The sequence below is a fragment of the Pseudomyrmex gracilis genome, unplaced genomic scaffold (assembly GCF_002006095.1).
Source record: "Pseudomyrmex gracilis isolate BER0280 unplaced genomic scaffold, ASM200609v1 scaffold_39, whole genome shotgun sequence".
NCBI lineage: Eukaryota > Metazoa > Arthropoda > Insecta > Hymenoptera > Formicidae > Pseudomyrmex > Pseudomyrmex gracilis.
In genome coordinates, this window is record NW_018020623.1 from 891,255 (window position 1) to 911,530 (window position 20,276).

At 34.4% G+C, this 20,276-nt stretch overlaps 3 protein-coding genes and 1 long non-coding RNA gene across 4 annotated transcripts; 2 read left to right on the forward strand and 2 right to left on the reverse strand.

Moving 5' to 3' along the window:
* Nucleotides 1-2,456: 2,456 nt before the first annotated feature.
* LOC109852882 (two pore potassium channel protein sup-9) lies at nucleotides 2,457-5,072 on the forward strand. Its single transcript, XM_020424442.1, has 5 exons — nucleotides 2,457-2,929; nucleotides 3,025-3,180; nucleotides 3,410-3,753; nucleotides 3,830-3,948; nucleotides 4,039-5,072. The coding sequence occupies exons 1-5, from the start codon at nucleotides 2,803-2,805 to the stop codon at nucleotides 4,289-4,291; spliced, it is 999 nt and encodes a 332-aa protein (XP_020280031.1). The 5' UTR covers nucleotides 2,457-2,802; the 3' UTR covers nucleotides 4,292-5,072.
* Nucleotides 5,073-5,357: 285 nt separating this feature from the next.
* LOC109852883 (potassium/sodium hyperpolarization-activated cyclic nucleotide-gated channel 4-like) lies at nucleotides 5,358-8,193 on the forward strand. The gene is made up of 8 exons (XM_020424444.1): nucleotides 5,358-5,762; nucleotides 5,979-6,200; nucleotides 6,296-6,482; nucleotides 6,560-6,688; nucleotides 6,920-7,112; nucleotides 7,212-7,403; nucleotides 7,578-7,801; nucleotides 7,876-8,193. The coding sequence occupies exons 1-8, from the start codon at nucleotides 5,536-5,538 to the stop codon at nucleotides 8,164-8,166; spliced, it is 1,665 nt and encodes a 554-aa protein (XP_020280033.1). The 5' UTR covers nucleotides 5,358-5,535; the 3' UTR covers nucleotides 8,167-8,193.
* Nucleotides 8,194-9,761: 1,568 nt separating this feature from the next.
* Nucleotides 9,762-10,554, reverse strand: LOC109852902. Its single transcript, XR_002250053.1, has 4 exons — nucleotides 10,385-10,554; nucleotides 10,257-10,286; nucleotides 10,142-10,171; nucleotides 9,762-10,055 (listed from the first exon to the last, which is right to left on the reverse strand). It is a non-coding gene; the product is annotated as an uncharacterized LOC109852902 (long non-coding RNA).
* Nucleotides 10,555-14,934: 4,380 nt separating this feature from the next.
* Nucleotides 14,935-15,718, reverse strand: LOC109852890. The gene is made up of 4 exons (XM_020424450.1): nucleotides 15,421-15,718; nucleotides 15,292-15,333; nucleotides 15,180-15,206; nucleotides 14,935-15,100 (listed from the first exon to the last, which is right to left on the reverse strand). The coding sequence occupies exons 1-4, from the start codon at nucleotides 15,574-15,576 to the stop codon at nucleotides 15,074-15,076; spliced, it is 252 nt and encodes an 83-aa protein (XP_020280039.1). The 5' UTR covers nucleotides 15,577-15,718; the 3' UTR covers nucleotides 14,935-15,073.
* Between the last annotated feature and the right edge of the window lie 4,558 nt (nucleotides 15,719-20,276).

Below are 20,276 nucleotides of genomic sequence, written 5' to 3' on the forward strand. Positions count from 1 at the left end.
CCTTTGGCTTTTCACGGCGAAATCTTCTTCGAACTTTTACGGTTACTGTGTAATGATGGATCGTTATAAATTGTTGATCTCGGCGGAAAGAACTTCAAACAAGTTTGGAAAAATTGTGCGTGTTTTTTTCTTTTTATCAAATCACAGAAACAGATTTGTATTTTATGTTTCATTTCTTTGATTTCATTCGATTTTCTCGGAACGCATTGATTTAATTATTTTATTTTGCAAATTTTTGATTTAAAAAAAAAACGCAACATTAAAACTCCGCTCTCTTTATTTAAACGCAAATTCTGAATCAGTTCGGTTTTTCCCGCCCGTTCAAACATGAAATTTCTATTTATAGCATCCTGCGATATATAATCCCAATGGGCTCGACGACCCTTTTTTTATCAAACATATTTACATAAGTTTTTCTCGATATGTAACACTCGTATGTTTGCGTACGTTTGTTCATTTTGTTGGTTATTTCGATGCGACAAGATGGACGAGAATAAAATATTACGTTGAAAGTGACAAGAACAAAAAACTCTTACAAACAATTTCGCGCATCCATCAGATTCGTTTATCCTACTTGAAATCTGTAAACCATTCGAACGCAAGAGAGCCAATAAATAACGTTTGCACAACAGGCAGGATATGTCCAAATCTTTCGACAAGCAAAATAAAAATACAAATATTTACAATATAAAAATGTCTCTCGTGTGCACGAAGACAATGTCAATGTCTCTGCCGTTCGATCGTCCCGTAACACAATAGCGACACGTTTATTGCTCAGCAATTTCGGTCGTTATTCGTTATCTATGCAAACAAGATTGGTAGCGGGCGCGCCTATCTCCATGCAAATAATCGAATCCGCGCGTTTGATGCATCGTATGTGTCGCGTTCATCGGAGACGGATTCTTGCGGAACACGTTACGTCAGATACACTCCCGAAAGCTCGTCTAAATCGCGATTTGCAAGAGAGACGATATTGAGCGTCGCGCTCGAGCGCGCAAGAAAAACGAATGGAAATTTATGACTGGAGGAAAGTTAAAAAACGAGTTTATGAATCACCGCAAAAATCGAATGGCATAAATAACGATGTGCGCAACTTTTCCGTAAGGATAACATACGTAGCTATCCTCGGTAGCTTTTCTGTAATATCCACTTTGAGAGGAAGACCGCGATCGTATCGGAGAAACGAAGCGGGAAAAATCTAAGTAGTAAAAGATAAAGGAAAAAAAACAAAACCGATATACTTTTACAGCTCTTTAAAGTAAATCGACTTTCTCTCTCGTCGACTTTATGTTGCGCGTTTCTTCTTTTCTCCCAGTTTTTTTACGATTTCACTCCGCTTAACGAGAGCATGACAATTCTCAAGAGAGCGCGACATGATATTGCATGTCTTTGAAAATATAACCGAAAAGAAAATCGACAACACATTAATAAAGTCAATAACGTACAAGGTATTTGCAATAATACCGTTACATAACATTTCCGAACGTTCACTCGGTGTGTCGGTGTATATACGTTCATATGGACGCAAAAAAAACACGCAATTTACTTTATATCCGACAGATTATGGCTTTTGATAATGAACTGAGGCCACTTCTCTGTAAAGGTCAAAGTTTCATTCCTACTATTAACGTATTTTTTCGTACGAGACCTTCAAAATGTTACTAAAAATGTCATAAAGAGAGAAGCGACCGCTCAAAAATGATTGCAGAAGCAGATAAAAACGAAACGTTAAACACACACAATTTTCTTTATTAAATTTTCTTTCGAGCTAACGTAAGAGAAAACCGATGGAAAAAAATATCTCCATGGATATGATACATTATGTACGTAGTTTTTTTTTTAAGGTATAATATTTTATATCTTTGATAAATTACATCCAAGAAACATGCGACTTAAGCGAAAAAATGTTTTATGTTTATCGCGCGAAGTAATTGTTTTATTCTTAATTTTTTTTTAAACAAAACTCCGCAAAAAATATTAAATATATTTTATCTGAATAGAGAATAATAAGTTGGTATATCGAAGATAAAAGAGATAGATTACATGAACAGACGAGAAAAATCAGATAAGTCGATGCGTGCAGATTGTCGAGTTATCAGCGGTAGGTTTGATGTCACGTAGACCTCGTGGATGTCGATAGGTGGTCCGAGTCTAACCGACGTGCGACTACTGTCCGAGACGTAACCGGCGTAACCACTGCCGCGACACACACGCGCTTTACTACTGTGTCGTCACACAGTACCATCTCTGCCTCTTATCATTCGACTGTTCCCGTCTCCGTTGTTATCACACGCCGTACAAACGACGCCGCTTACCAATGGGGCTCGCGATTATCACATTTCGTCTCCATAAAGAAACCATCAGTGGCGTATTCCCCACTTCAACGAATCTACCTCCACCGGTTTGTCTCGCGATCAATACTCGGCCTAGCATCCGGCCGGCAGATGTATCTCTCGGTTGCCTCGTGAGTCTCGCACATCCTTGCGACGCGGTTCCGTGTATTCGCAGGAGACAAGCGCGCTCCGCATCCGTATGTCATGCAAATCGATACCCCGTGCGTTCGCTCTTTCGAAACATTTATTTACACGGCGTGCACAATGTGTTATCCCGTATGAATCGTCGCGACGAACGTTGCCGTCGGGCGAAATCTCGTGAGAACGAGTGAGAGAGAGTGAGAGAGAAAAAGAGAGAGAGAGAGGGAGGGAGAGAGAGAAATAGAGATCGGTTGGAAGAATCCTGTGCAGAGCGCGCCGTTCGACGGACGCGCGTGACATTTCCCCCGCGTGAAACGGGACGACGAAGATGAAGAAACAGAATGTCAGAACCCTGTCGCTGGTAGTAGTCACGTTCACGTATCTCCTGATCGGCGCCGCGATATTTGACGCCCTCGAGTCGAAAACCGAGAAGAGACGCTGGGATTATCTGCTGAGTGAGTTCATTCTCGTGTCTATCTGCGTCTCGATATTTTTACACACATTGATAATTCATTATTTCCGCCGCTCTGAGCGGGAAATGTCTCCGCAGATATACGCAGCATCATGATGAAGAAGTACAACATCACGGCTGAAGATTACAAGCTGATCGAGATTTTAATAATAGAGAATAAACCACACAAAGCGGGACCGCAATGGAAATTCCCAGGTGCCTTCTATTTTGCTACACTAGTACTAGCCATGATCGGTAAGTATTTTTTTTTTAACAACACCCGTTACGTTTAACCATTTTCCCGAGAAGCCAATTTTAAGCACGTGTTCAAAACACTGACACCAAACACATTCCTACGAAATGCAATTAAAAGTCATCTGATATGATTAAGAAAAAAAAAACGTCTATATTTGTAAAGACAAAAAGTTTGATAGTGAGAATCGCGTGCGTTCACAAACCCTTGACGCAATGTATTTTCTTCAAGGATACGGGCACTCGACTCCAGTGACTATGAAGGGAAAGGCGTTTTGTATGATATACGCGATGATCGGTATCCCCATGGGGCTTGTGATGTTCCAAAGCATCGGCGAGCGATTGAACAAATTCGCGTCTGTCGTGATCAAACGGGCGAAGACGTATCTCGGATTTCGGGACAACGAGGCGACGGAAATGAATCTCATGTTGGCGACCGGTCTGCTCTCGAGTATAATCATCACGATGGGCGCCGCGATGTTCTCCAAGTACGAGGGTTGGAGTTACATGGACAGTTTCTACTACTGCTTCGTGACACTCACGACCATAGGTTTCGGCGACTACGTTGCTCTCCAGGTGGGTAACAACATCTTGCGATGAGCTCGAAGTGTTTTCAATTTTAGAAAAATACAAAAATTGGAATTGTTCGCAGAACGATCAAGCGCTTTCCACCAAACCTGGATACGTGATCCTGAGTTTAGTTTTCATTCTGTTCGGTTTGGCGGTCGTCGCCGCCAGTATCAATCTGCTCGTGCTGCGCTTCATGACAACGTGAGTGATAATAAATGTTCTTTCGCGAAGCACGGGATATTATAACGCGAGGAAATAATAAATTTCTCTTTTCAAAACATAATATTTTAGAGGCGAGGCGCGCCGCGAAGAGAGCGAAGTTCAGCCCGATCCCTATCACGTTGTAACGTTCGACGACGAGGTGGTGGACGGCAAGCTCCTGGCTACTCAGGAAACAATCATGCAAGACACGGACGACTGCGTGAGCGTGTGTTCCTGCACCTGTCTCGGTCCGGCCACGTATTCCGACATGTTGGATCCGGATTACCAGTGCTATCGCCGACGATCGATCTCCGACGGTTCTCTGAAGCGCGCGTCCGTCTGATGGAGGGAGTTGCATAGACCCAGTCTATGTGGTCGATTTCCCAAAGCCGACAGTCGCGAAGTGCTCGGTATCGTTGTGTAAGGATCACAATCACGCACGAAACGTTATATACCGCGCGCTGTGTAACATGCAATTTGCGACGACTCAAACGATCGTTACGATCGGGTGAAGAAGATGACGTTACGGGAGGGGTGAAAAGATTCACGTCCTATGGAAAGTAACAGTTGAAAACTGTCTTCAGTCTTTGATACGTATACTCAAGACACTGACTTAACAGGTCTATGTAACGGTTGGGACGAAAAATACTTGTATACAATGTGCTCTTCCTCTTTACTTGACATAATCAATACTCAAATACTTCCAAAGCGACGGATTTTGATAATTAATATTTATCGAAACATGTAAATTTCTAATTTTCGTATATACATACATACATAATATATATACATATATACATATATATGTAACAATCGGTATCTCTAGTACTCAAGTACTTTCTAAGATTTTTGCAAACTCGTATCCTAGAAAAGTTAAACCACACATTCCAATATATTATATATATATTATATATATATTATATATATTATATATATATATACTTAAAAAACGCTTAACTTGCGCGTTAACGGACGCAAATGATCCAAGAGATAAAACCACTGGTGTTTCTCCAGACCGTGTGGCCAAATTATCAACTTTATCATACTTCCATTACGTTATGTAAATATTAATATAATAGATATGTTTTAATAATGTAATATTATATACACACACTTACACACACACTCACACACATTTTTCCAATATTTATATTCTGAAATGTTACGACCCCTGAAAAATGTTTAACTATAATAAATAAAACACAATTTCTTGTCTAAAGAAATTTATAACATAATAGCTTACATAATCAGATTGCGATTGCGTCGCAGTTAAGACTTTTTGACATTTTTGTGCTAAAAATTTATTCCAAAGCGCGACACATAAAATAATCACTTTTTGCAGAAATAATTCAATTTTTAGGATAATTTATATATAAAAAACTAAAAAATTAAAGAAAAAAAGAGTTAATGTTTCAACAATGAGTTGAAATTTGTAAAACAATATTTTTTAGAAAACAGTAGAAGTTCTTTCTTTTTTCAAAGAGAAAAGCGTAACATTTCGCAGATATCACTAACTTAACCTGATATTGCCAATTTGAGACTTTAGCGACGACGAAAAAGCTCAAGTTTTATTCACGCTAATGCATTATGAATAAACACAAGTGCGAACTGTATGTGAGAAAAGTAAGCGAATATCCGTTTGTGCGTGTGAAACCATTAACTTTAAAGAATCTGTGGATATCTTGGTGCGGCATCAGCAAATACACTCCGAAATGTGCTCTTTACATGGACAGCACGGCCAAAATAACTGCCGAGAGAAACAGGCATGCTGCACTTAATCACTGGTGGATAATACATCCATTCAGTTATGTTAGGTACATTATATAACGTATTTTAATTCTCTCTCTTTTTCTTCTTTTTTACTCTTTCTCTCTCTCTCTTTCTCTCTTTACATGTAATATATCTATATTCTATACACATACAAACACAGATTATCTTTAAAACTTTATATTTAAAGAGATGCAATATTTGCTTTTTAATGCACAGTAGAAGAAGATGTATATTATATTTTACACAATAAAATTTTACAGATTTTTATGGGAAATCTTTATGACGGCAATATATCTGATTGCTTTCTTTACCATTCCTTGTATGATCTGCTTCGTTGTAATGGACTACAAATCCATTCGTTTGGACAAAGTGAACATTCCGATTTACGCGATCTGCTGGATAGACGTAGCGTTCAATTTCGTTACGGGATATTGCGACGAGAAAAATATGTCTGTCGAATTGAAGCTCGGTAGAATATTTACGTAAGATCTCGCAATCACAATGAGGTTTTGTGATCGATCATTTCCGCTAATATAATTCCCGCTAACGATAGTTGCGCGCACTACTTTTTCTGCAGTTTTTATCTAAGAGGATATTTCGTTCTGGATGCGCTATCTTCTCTCCCGTACGATCATTTGACAATGCCGTGGCGAAGACTTCCGGGAGACGGTTCGCATTTTGCCGTCACCTTAATCAATCTCCTGCCTCTCTTAAAGTTGACACGTTATAGCACTCTCAAGTCGAACATTAATCATCTATTTACGGTAGATATTTCCTCGATAAATTTCTTACAAAGATATATAGAAAACACGTCTTATCGATTTTTTTAAATGTCTCTCAGTATTTAGGAATACAAAACTACAACTTATGTAAAACCCTATTGCTGGCGCTATATTTGATCGTTTGGTTTTCCTGTCTGACTTACTTTACACCGATTTTCGTGATATATCTTTTCAACATCCCACCAACGGTAAACGTGTATATCTGTGTAATAACGAATCACACGTGAAGATAATAATGCATAATGAAATTATTATTTAATTAATAAAATCATTAATTTATTGTAATTTACACAATTTACAATTTTATTTAAAAATGTATTTTTATGTACAATGGCACGTATTGACCTTAAACTATCGGCTAGTTGTAAACTTTCACAAACTTGAAATTTGTTGCAATAATTTTGATGTCTTACAAAAAGGACTGCGAGGATTGTTGGATGGAGGACTTGGAAGACGACAGTTTTCGACTGAGATTTAAAAACAGCGTGTACATCGCGGTGATAAACATAATGGCGAGTGGCTACGGCCGATATCCACCCAAAACGACCAGTATCGCCATTTTATTTAGCCTTCTTATGATCAGCGGCAAATTCATTGCGTGTTACATTTTGAGTAAGATGTTTGTCTTTCGACACATGTACTGTGTAGTACGTTGATCGATGTGTGTTTCCTTTGATTAATGTTTAGAGATATGTTATTGTTATTTTTTAGTCGCGTTGTTTCGTTTCACGGCTGAGAGCAAAATATCTGAAGTGCAATACGAAGAGATAATAAATCAAGTGCAAGCCTATGTGAAACACAAAAATCTATTGCCGCACATAAGAGAGCGCATTCTAGCTTATTATCATTATCGCTTTAGGGGAAGTTACTTCCGCACCAAGCGTATTTTGTCAGATTTGACAGGTAAACAGAAAACTCTTCAAGTATATAACTGTAATACATAAACAAAAATATAAAAAGACACGTATTTATATAACGTACGAAAATTTCATTGTTGAGAAAAAAATTCATCTTTTCTAAAGAAATATATATTAAAAATTTTGATATTTAATTAAAAAAAACGTACACCTCTTCAAGAACTACTACGCCAGGAGGTTGCATTTCATTCCTGTCGACGATTAATCGAGAACGTAGCGATCTTCAAACATTTACCGAACGACGTTCTCCAGTTACTGATGAACAAGTTGAAGTTCGAGTTGTATTTGCCAAATGATGTAATCATCAAATCCGGCACTCAGGGTGACTGCATGTTCTTTCTCTCCTTCGGAATTGTCTCGGTTTTAACGCCAACTGGGAAAGAGGTTGGTTGTTGATTAGTTGTTGATTAAAATTTAACAAAAAAAAAAAAAAATCTTCAAAAAATTTTTCTTCTCAGATCTGCCACTTGGAAGACGGCGCTTACTTCGGCGAAATCGCGCTTTTACTGACGGATCATCGTAGAATAGCCAGTGTCATCGCAGTCGACGTCTGCGAGGTTTATCGGCTCGATCGTAAGAACTTTCGTCAGTGCGTAGACGTAAACAGCGAATTGTTCGCGGAAATCGAACGCATCGCCAGCGAACGCATAGAAAGAACACTCTTAATTGAGGAACAGTATAAACGTTACCTTCCCGAAGCGAAACAACAAACTACAACGGAGAACTTAAATTACAATAAATTCTCATAATCTGCGTTGTTATTTTCGGGACGTAAAACTAACGAAGCAGTAAATGTATCAAATAAAAGAGCGCCCTCCGATTTCTTTGACTTTGAGATATATTATAATGATCATTCTCCGAAATACATTCCACAAAGTTTTATCCGTCTCTCATTGTTTATTAAAAAGTTAAACACAAAAAAAGTTTCATAAGTAAAATCGTTTGTCCACATCTTGTACATTTGAGAAGTAAATATTTTGTTCATATTATACACATTATTGTACACGTCTAAGCAGAAGAAAGTTATAACTTATTTGCCTGCTTTCCCTCTCCTAAAAAAATCTATCTGATCACTGCGATAACACTGTATATTGACAAGCGATGCGCATCGTGGAATCTTGCTTTGTGCATGGAAAGTATACGCATGGAGCAGGCCCCTTCCTGCGGAAGTTCCATTATCAAGTAACAAAATATATACTATTTGATAGTGAAACCCACCCGCAGGAGGACCTGCTTCACGCGTGTTGTATGCTAAATGTATTTGTGTGTAACACATATATTAGGAAACATATACATTTATACATTTATTTGTGAAACGTATACGATATCAGAAAACGATGGTTTATTGATGAAACTTTTTTTATTTATAGCTTTTTAATAAACAACGAGCGACGGCTAAGACTTTTTTATTGTTACTCAGAATGATAATCTTTATAACATATGTCAAGTTCAAAACAATCGGAAAGGGCTCCCCTATTCGATACACTTACCCAAATTGTTAAGATAATGTTAAATTGTTATTAAATTAATATTTTAAAATAGACACTAACAAGTAATTAAAAAACAGTAAGATTGGTTTTTTCTACTAACGAAGAATAATAATCCTGCTGATCGTGTAATCATATATTTAAGGGCCTTATATTATTATTATTGTCTACACAATAAAAGTATAGTGGCATTCTCATGTATATCTACCTTTTATTTTATAATTATATATATATGTGTGAATATATTAATCATTACTTATAAGATACTTATAAAGAGTTATATACAAATACATCTATTAAGACTTTATTTTTACGGTATAGCACTGTTGTGACGAGCTACACATCTGTCGATATAAGTATGCGTGACAGATATAAATTGTGGTTCTTTGGTCTTTCAAGGGCCAAAAAGTATATAGAAGAAGAGGTTCCGGCGGTAATTTTGGTGAGCACTCGCGTCGTACCTTGTTGCCGTTGTAACAACCCCTGTAGATCATAGCTGCGCACATACACGCCCACGTGTAACTGTCCCGCGCGTGTACACTATAGGCGTTATATGAGACTTAGCGTTTACTAAAAGTGCACGAAAAGAACACTTTTCGAATTCAGCATGCGCTGTATTTACGATACTGACTGTTCGTGGCGAAAAAAAACGGGAAAAAGTAACATTATTATAGGTCCGTTCTCGCAAGTTATGTTTTCTGCACTTAACATAAAATCGGAGGAGAGAAATAGAGAAAATAATTTGTAAAATTAAATATTTTTTACATATAAATCTGTTTTGATATACACAAAGAATATTTTATTAAATATATATTTCTTATATGTCTTAGAACAAATATATATAAAACACTACATCTTCATCAAATTATTACCAGTTTTACCTACTAATTTTATTTCATGACATTTGAGAATGTGTACAAGTTAAAAAGGAGACAAGAAGTGATATTTAATTACGGTTGTTAGTATGTTTTGTACAAAAAACAGCATGTTTTACTGACGCTAAGATTATATTTATTTTATTTTATATAGATCCGAATGTATTGTGTGCACACATGTTATTATTATAAATCAAACAAATATTATACACATCATATGTCGCATAGGTCCTGCTATACTGATCGACACACTTAATCTCTAATACGATCCAGCATCTAAACGATAAAATATTTGTGTAATGTTACTATCGAGCAATCTCTTATATATTTTATTCTCATACATATAGTGTATATATACTCACTTCACAAAATGCAGCAAAATCCTCCAAATTCTAAACAATAAAATAATAATTGTTTAATGTTAATATCAAGCAAGCTCTTAGATATTTTATTCTCATACAGTAGGTATATACTCACATTACAAAGTGCTCTTAATCCTTGGTGTAGCTACAAAAAAAGGATACAGAAAATATCAAGTGAGATTTGACGAAACACACTTATGTAAATAATGAGTTAATAAAACAAAATGTGCATAGTACACTTACTACATGTTTAATCTTCTCATAAAGCTGTGTTGGGGACAACGCTTTCAGATTGACAGCAGTTGCTTCTACAGGAGAGTGCACAATTGCCAAAACAAAGATGATGGCAATACTCACTGCCAAAAATGATAAACGCATTTTGTTTAGTGCTTACAAATTTAACTTACTTTAATTTGACTTCAATGTTTTTGATTTTTTCGCTTTGGTGCACAGAGCTTATATATGCTACAAATATGATTATCAATAAGTTTTTATGACAAACAAAAATACTTTCTTTTCGCATATCGTGATAATAAAACACCATTTATATTTATATTTTATGCGCAATTGTACACATTAATGATAACTGTATCACCATTTCCTTATTGCGTACATATAATATGATATCTATAAAACAATGTTTCTTAAAAATAAGTTCACAAATAGTGAGAAAGATAGAAAGAGAAGAAAAAGAAAAAAAGCGACAAAGACGAGAAACACACGCGAGACTTCAAATACAGTCTTGTTCGAAATTAGTAACTACTCTTTGCCTCTCAACGCAGGCAAGTAAGGCATGTTGTACATGCCGCGCGCGGCAATTCAAAATTATCCAACACAAATTCCGTAATAAATTCCGTCTACGTTCTAATAAAAGTTTGTGCGTTTCGTTCTGATTGGTTTTATTCTGACAAACTAATACAAATTTCTAAAATTAAAAGTACGGTTCTCTCTTTTTGTTTTTTGTGTATATATACTTATATGCACAAAAACATATGTATATAATACATGTACATTATATATCGTTCAAATATAAGTATATTATATTTGAACAATATATAATTATAAAGTAAAACTTTAATATATAGGTATACATAATATTTTTGAAGGACGTACATTGCGCCACGATAAGTTTTTATAGATCGTATTTTTTACATTGATGTTAATGATAAAAATTTATTGTTGTCTGTATATTCTCCACATAAATCGTAAAGTAGTTCTTCTTCTAACAGCATGAGTTGTAAATTCACGCTTTAAGAAACGTTTTTATATATCATAAAATATGTACGCATTAAGGAAATAATGACATAACTATCAGTGACGCGTATATTTCCGCATAAAATCAAAATGGTTTAGCGAAAAGAAAATACAGTTTCTTTTGTCATAAAAACTTATTGATAATCACATTTCTAGTATATATAAGCTCTGTGCACCGAAGCGGAGAAATTAAAAACATTCAAGTCAAGTTGAAGTAACTTGAAGTTTAGTGAGCACTAATAAAAATGCGTTTGTCACTACTGTCAGTGGCTAGTGCCATCATCTTTGTCGTGGCAATTGTGCACGCTCCTGTGATCGCCGATCCAGAAGCCGCAAAAACCTTAGTACAAAAGATAAGAGACACATTCCATAATATAACCGACAGGCATGTTCAAGTTTTGGCTGATGTAAGTATAATTTGAACATTTTGTTTAAAACTTAATATTAAAGTGTTTTCGTCAAATTTCACTTGATATTTTCTTCATCTGTTTTTTATTGTAGCTAAAACCCAAATTAGACAAGGCTTGTACAGTGAGTATATAGATATTGTATGAGAATAAAGTATATACGAGCTTGCTTAATAGTAACATTAAACAAATATTATTTTATTCTTTAGATGGAATCTTGTTTCGAAGGAATTTGTGGAGTAAGTATAAAAAACTAAATGAGAATAAAATGTGTAAGAATTTGCTTGATAGTAACCTTAAACAAATATTTTACTGTTTAGATTCTGCAAATTGAATAAAGAAGCGTGTCGATCAATATAACAGGACATATATGCAATATGAGATGTGTAATATATTGAACCGATTTACAATTATAACATGTGTGCACACAAGAAATTCGGATCTATATAAAAAGTAATAAATATAATCTTTGCATCAGTCAAATCATTGTGTGTGTGTGTGTCTTTTGTACACAACATACTAACTATATTTCTTGCTTCCTCTTTAATATCTATACATGTTGTTCCAACAATATAATATTGTGTCTAGTAAATGTTTGCAAATAAATTGCGTCTGACATCTTTGTGTCAAATTATTTTAAGGCAAAACATATTACCGAATACTTGAACAGTGCTCATTGAAAATTCTGCCAACAATTTATTGTTTGTCTTTAATTAATTGTCTAAAGACAATTAGTTTAAGACAATTAGTTTCTTTGTCTGTTTGTTATCCAACTAACAAGAAATGTGTACTGAACACATGTGCACGTAAATAGAAATTTTTTGCTACGGAAACCAATTAGATCAGTAAGTTACATCAATTAAGCGCAATCATCAGAAGTACTAATTAATCTTTCGGCTAGCATTAAGGTAGATGACTTCAATCGCGAAACTCGATTAGTATTGCATGAGTAAAGCTGAGCTACGTGTTATAAACTTTCTGTAAGCACGCAGACTCGCGGAACGATCAATAAGGCGAGTCGCGCACCCGCACAATGATGCGGCGTAAGTAATTAATGGCTTTATGAATTTATAATCCAAGCAAAACCAATAATAGGAGACAATTGAGTGAGTCTTTTAATTCTCTTACATTATTTTACATTTCTTCTGCGGAAGTACGTTAGGAGCGACAGTATCCGAAGTCTCTCTCTTTCTTTCACAATTAATTATCACGCCTTCGATTGCGAGACCAGTGTTATAATTGTTCGTAACAAAAGTCATTTTATTTTACGATATAAAAATTACACGATATTTATATATTACGCCTTTTTCTTAAAAAAAGTCGAAGACCTCTCAAAGAAGCAAACAAAAAAAATTCACACAAAAAGTAAAAACTTACAACGCGCATTATACAATACGTTATCTTTGCATCTAATTACGCGGTTGTTAACTTACAAATTTAATTGTAGCGCTTTTTTTGATCGTGCGATTTGATACGCGCGTGCGCAAGTCGCGCGATACGTCGCTGTACCATAGACATATATGAAATAGATTGCGCATGTGAGAGAGGAAGTGAGTCAAAACCTAGAGCAAGACAGATGCTTCCTTTTGTATTTCTGTCTTTGTCTTTCAGCATTTGAAGTGGAGACTCTCCACTTGGGAGACAATTGAGATAACTCTATAACAACAAATATTATGTATCGGTCTTGATTATTAGGGATCTAGTTTTTACTATGCTCATATTTCATTCAATTTATAGTATTAATTACAATAAAATAGTGAAATATTGTGTGTGTAAAGCAGAAAAATCGGCAACAAATCCTAATCTTATTTTTCATCACCAATGTAAATAAAATTTATTGAATTTTATATTCATCTTATTCTATTCTTTATGTTGTTCTGTATCTTCTATTTTTTCTTCTTTTTATAAAAATTTTAAATTTAATTGTTACACTCATTTATTGTTAAACTAAATATTTTTAAAACATTGGCAAATTGACTTTGCGAGAACAGCTGATCAACGTCGACTCTGCCTATGTATAAACGCTCTAAAGCTTTGACAGTAAGTTAACAAATCTATTATTTGGCACGATGTTTCAGAGAAGAAAAGGGAAAGAAAGAGCGCGTGACTACTTCGTTTCACTTCGTTTTCTTCCTATCGCAAATCCCACCGTTCTCGTTCGTGTGTGTCGAAAAAAGCTGAATAATCGATTTAGCATCTTAGACGAGCGTTCGCATAATAAATTTTCTTCTTCTTCTCGAGTTTTCGAGATGCGGTTCCTTAGACCGCAATTGGCCGGCTTCTATAGACGACCGGTCATTACACTTCATTTACGTTTCTTATATGAAAAGAAAAAAGTAAAGCATAAAAATACTTCCTACCAAAAAATCTCGCTCTATCGACGCTTCACGCTTTAATGTCGGGCTTATATCGCACGTTCTCGCCGATATAGAATAAAGGCACAAAAATTGCATGCAATTTCGCGACGCGCACTGTTAAGGCCGGAATGCAGCAGTCGACCGCGGACTTGTACTTACTCTGGTGGGGAAATGTTATATCGTGGCACAGCCTAAAAAGTATACACGAAGAGACTTCGACAGTATTCTCGGTGAGCACTCGCATTGTGCCTAGTTGCCGTTGTAACAACCCCGTAAATCATACCGGCGCATACGTACACGCCCACGTGTAAGTGTCCGGCGTGTACACTACCTATAGGCGTCATATAAAATTTAGTGTTTACTAAACGTGCACACTTTTCGAATTCAGCATGCGCTGAATTTACGATACTGACTGTTTGTGGCAAAGAAAAAACAATAAAGAGTAACATCATTATAGGAGCCCGTTCACGTAAGTTATGCTTTCTGCGTTTAATATAAAAGAGAGAAATAAATAGAATAACTTGTAAAATTAAATATTTTCTACATATATAAATCTGTCGTGATATACACAAAGAAAAATTTATTAGATATTTTTCTCTTTTATGTGTTAGATAAAATACATAAAACACTACGTCTTTATCGAATTATTACCGGTTTTAACTATTACTTTTAGTTTATGATTATTCGAAAATGTGTGGAAGTTGAAAAGAAAACAAGAAATATTTAATTACGGTTTGTTACTAAGTTTGCACAAACAACACACCATATATTTTACTGATGAAAAGATTATATTTATTTTGTTTTATACAGATCCAAATGTATTGTGTGCACACATGTTATAATTATAAATCAGACGGATTACACATCATATATCGCATAGGTTCTGCTATACTGGTCGACACACTTATTTTCAATCAAAGATTTTCAAACAAACTCACCAACTAAACAAAAAAATATTTGTTACCACATTAAGCAATCTCTTATACATAATTTATTCTCATATAGTGTTTATATACTTACCGCACAAAACATTTCTAAATGAACATCCTAAAAAATAAAATAATATGTGTTTAATGTTACTGACAAACAAGATCTTATATATTTTATTCTCATACAGTATTTATATACTCACTGTACACAGTACTTCTAATCCTATTGTTTCTATATCGCTTATCTACAATAATAAGACAAAATATATCAAATGAGATTTGACGAAACATTTAAATGTTGAGTTTAAAAGAAATGTGAAAATTATACTTACTTTATGTTTAAGTTGGTTATAAAGCCTTTCTATGCCCCAATTATCAAAAATCCACCAGGCTTCCGGATCGGCGACAGCATTTGCTTCTACAGGAGCATGCACAATTGCCAAAACAAATATGGTGGCAATAGTCACTCCCAATAATGATAAACGCATTTTGTCTAGTTCTTATTAAAATTCAAGTTACTTCAACTTGACTTGAACGACTTTGATATCTCCGCTTCGGTGCACAGAGGTTATATAAGCTAGAAATGTGATTATCACTAAGTTTTTATGACAAAAGAAAATATATTTCCTTTTCGCATATCGTGGTACTAAAACAATTATTTATATTTTTATCTTTTGCGGAAACATACGCGTATCGCCATTTTCTTATTGCGTACATATTACATGATATCTATAAAAAAAAAGTTTCTTAAAAGTGAGTTAAAAAATATTGAGAAAAAGAGTGAGAAAAAAAGCGACAAAAACGAGGAATATATACAAGATCCTAAAAGTAGACTGTTCGAAATGAGTAACTTCTCTTTGTCGCGATGCGCGCAGTATTGCACATCGTACACGCCTCGCGCGGCAATTCGAAATAACGCAACACAATTTTCGTAATCTTTTTCGTTTTTGTTCTAATACAAGATTGCGTTTCGGTTTTGTTCTGACTAATACAATCTCTAGAAATTAAAATACGGTTCTCTCTTTTTGTTCTTTGTGTATACCTTCTTATATGCTCAAAAACATATCTATGTAATACATACATATATAGTATATATCGTACAAATGGTATAAAATAAAAATTTAATATATAGTTACACATATTATATAATTATTTTTGTAGGACGTACACTGTGCTACGATAAGTTTTTATAGTTTGTAATTTTTATGTTAATGATAAAAATTCTATGTTAATAATAAAAATTTATTGGCATCTCTATATTCTTTACATAAATCGTAAAGTAGTTTCTCTTCTAACAGTATAAGTTGTAAATTCACGTTTTATATATATATAAGAAACGTTTTTATATATCATATAATATGTACGCAATAAGGAAATAATGATATAGCTATCAGTGACGCATATGTTTCCGCATAAGATAAAAATGTTCTTGCAAAACAAAAATATATATATATTTTCTTTTGTCATAAAAACTTATTGATAATCACATTTTTAGCATATATAAGTTCTGTGCACCGGAGCGGAGAAATCACAAAACATTCAAGTCAAGTTGAAGTTTAGTAACTAATTAGTAAGTAACTTGAAGTTTTTTTTAGTAACTAATAAAAAAAATGCGTTTGTCATTTTTGTTAATGGCTATTGCCATCATCTTTATCTTGGCAATTGTGCACGATTCTATGATCGCCGGTCAACAAACCTGTCGGAAACGCGGTGTGAGAACCAAAGAGTTACCTACAAATACATTAAAAAAATTAGAAAGGAAATATAAGTTCATGAACAAAAGCCATATTCCAATAATTAGTAGCGTAAGTATAATTTGCACATTTTGTTTTAAACTGAATATTAGAGTCTGTTCCGTCAAATTTCACTTGATATTTTCTTTGTCTGTGTTTTTATTGTAGATAAAGGACCAATTAGTAAATGTTTGTAAAGTGAGTATATAGATACTGTATGAGAATAAACTTTATAAGAGCTTGCTTGATAGTAACATTAAACAAATATGATTTTATTGTTTAGCTCCGAGATTGCTTCGGCGTAATGTGTCATGTGAGTATATATATATTATATGAGAATAAAATATGTAACAGATTGCTTGATTGCACTATTAAACAAATTTTTTTACTGTTTAGATTCTACATATTGAATAAAGAAACGTGTCAATCACTATAACAACACCTATGCGATATGAGATGTGTAATATATCCGACCGATTTACAATTATAACATGTGTGCACACAATACATTCGGATCTATATAAAAAGAAATAAATATAATCTTTGCATTAGTAAAACATTGTGTGTGTTTTTTGTATAAAACATACTAACAATATATCTTACTTTCTCTTTTATATCCATACATGTTGTTCCAACAATATAATATTGTGTCTAGTAAATATGTGCAAATAAATTGCGTCTGACATCTTTGTGTCAAATTATTTTATAGCAAAACATATTACCGTATACTTGTACAGTGATCATTGAAAAGTCTGCGATCAATTTAGTGCTTGTCTTTAACGAATTGTCTAAAGACAATTAGTTTCTTTGTCTGTTTGGTATCCAATTAATAATAAATGTGTAATGAACATGTGCATGAAAAGAGAAATTTTCTGCTATAGGAACCAATTAGATTTCAGCAAGTCATCACCGTTAATTAAGCGCAATCATCAGAAGTGCTAATTAATCATTCGGATAACACTAAAATAGAAGACTTTAAGAGCGAGACTCGATTGGTATTACATGAGTACAGCTGGGCTTCGTTGTTATAAACGTTTTGTAACCACACAAACTCGCGGAACGATCGCGGCTATAAGACAAGTCGTGCGTCCGCACGATACCGCGTGATTGATCAATGGCTTTATAGATCTATAACCCGTACAGAACGTTAAAGAGAGCCAATCGACTGAGCCTTTTAATTTTGTTACATCGTTTTACATTGCTTCTGCGGAAGTACGTCGGAGGCGACAGTATCCAAAACTGGATACTTTTTTTCAAATGTTTTATTCTAATTCGATTTAAACTAAACAAAATTGATCGATTCAATCGTTACTTAAATATTGCCTTGAGAAAATCTCCTCACTTCTCAATTGCATGAATTTTGCGTATACGTGGCACAGCTTTGCGCAGCTCGAGCGCCACTTCGATGCTCGTGTACTTGGTGGAAAGCACTACCGTGCCTCTTGATCTGTATAATCGAAGCATCGCGTGCAGCAACTAAGTTGGAGGCTCGCGTCATGGATGTGCAAACGAAAAAACAAAAACACTCAAAAGTCAACAACTAATCGACTTAATAGACAGAGGATCTCTCGTCTCTCGACTACGGATCGACTTTGTGATTTTCACTATCATGCCACCGGTCCGGTATCACGCTACTTTACGATCTCTAAATCTAGAGATCGTAAAGGTTGCTGTGCAACCGTCGATCTGAGCAAAAGAAATCTTGTCTATCAAGATTCTCTTTATTTACGATACTAATTGTTTGTGACGAAAAAAAACAGGAAAAAGTAAAAGTAACATGATAGGTCCCTTTCTGCGCTTAACATAAAATCGAAGGACACAGAAAAACAGAAAGAATAACTTGTAAAATTAAATATTTTCTACATACATAAATCTTTTTTGATATACACAAAAAATAATGTATTAGATATTTATCTCTTTCTTATGTTTAAAATAAAATACATAAAACACTACTCTTTATCGAAGTATTAACCAGTTTTAACTACTACATTTATTGTATAACATTCGAAAATGTGTACAAGTTAAAAACGAAACAAGAAAAGATAGTATTATAGTTGTTACATTTGTATGTTTTGTACAGAAAACACCATTTTTACTGATGCTAATATTATATTTATTCCTACTTATATAGATCGAAATGTATTGTGTGCGTACATATTATAATTATAAATCGTAATATTACACATCATATGTCACATAGGTCCTGCTATAACTGATCGATATACTTATTATTTAAAATTCAGCATCTAAACGATAAAATATTTGTTTAATGTTACTATCAAGCACTCTCACACATATTTTATTTTCATATAATGTATATATGTATATACTCACATAACACAGTGCACCCAACTTTGTATTCTAAACAATAAAATAATATGTGTTTAATGTTACTATCAAGCAACTTCTTATATATTTTAATCTCATATAGTATTTATATACTCACTTTTAAATCAGGACATTTTAATGAAAGTTCTGGGTTTATCTACAAAAAACAGACACACAAAATATCAAATAAGATTTGACGGAACACACTTAAATAATGAGTTTTAAATAAAATGTACAAAGTACACTTACATTGCCTTTAATCGCACTGTAAAGCTGTGCTGCACTCCACTTATAGCTTATCTCGGCGATACCAGTTGTTTCCACAGGAGCGTACACAATTGCCAAGACAAAGATGATAGCAATAGTCACTGCCAAAAATGATAAATGCATTTTGTCTAGTGCTTACTAAAATTATAGGTACTTTAAGTTGACTTGAATGTTGTAGATTTCTTCGTTTCAGTGCACAGAGTTTATATACGGTAGAAATGTGATTATCAGTAAGGTTTTATGGCAAAAGAAAATATATTTCTTTGTCACATATCGTGATACTAAAATAACCATGTATATTTTTATCTTATGCGCAAACATACGCGTCACTGATAACTGTATCACCATTTCCTTATTACGTACATATTACATGATATCTATAAAACAACGTTTCTTAAAAGTGAGTTTAAACCTAATAAGAAAAAGATTGAAAGAGAAAGATAGAAAGCAAAGACGATCATACGAGAGACTCCGAATAGAGACTTGTTTGAAATAAAACTTTTCTATCACACCGCGAGCAGTACGGCACGTTGTACACACCGCGCGCGGAAATTCGAAATAATCCGACACGATTTCCGTAATTAATTCCAACTACGTTCTAATAAAAGGTTATGCATTTTGGTTTTGTTCTGACAAACTAATACAATATGTAAATTTAAAAGTACGGTTCTCCTTTTTTCGTTTTTTGTATATACATACTTATATGCTCAAAAACATATATATATACAATATACAGGGTGTTTCAGAACTATGGGATCAAACTTCTAGGGGTTATTCAGTGCAACAGTAGAAAACATTTGAGTATAGGGACCCATGTCCGGAAAAGTGTCACTACCGCACTACGGCCCTAAGACGCGTTA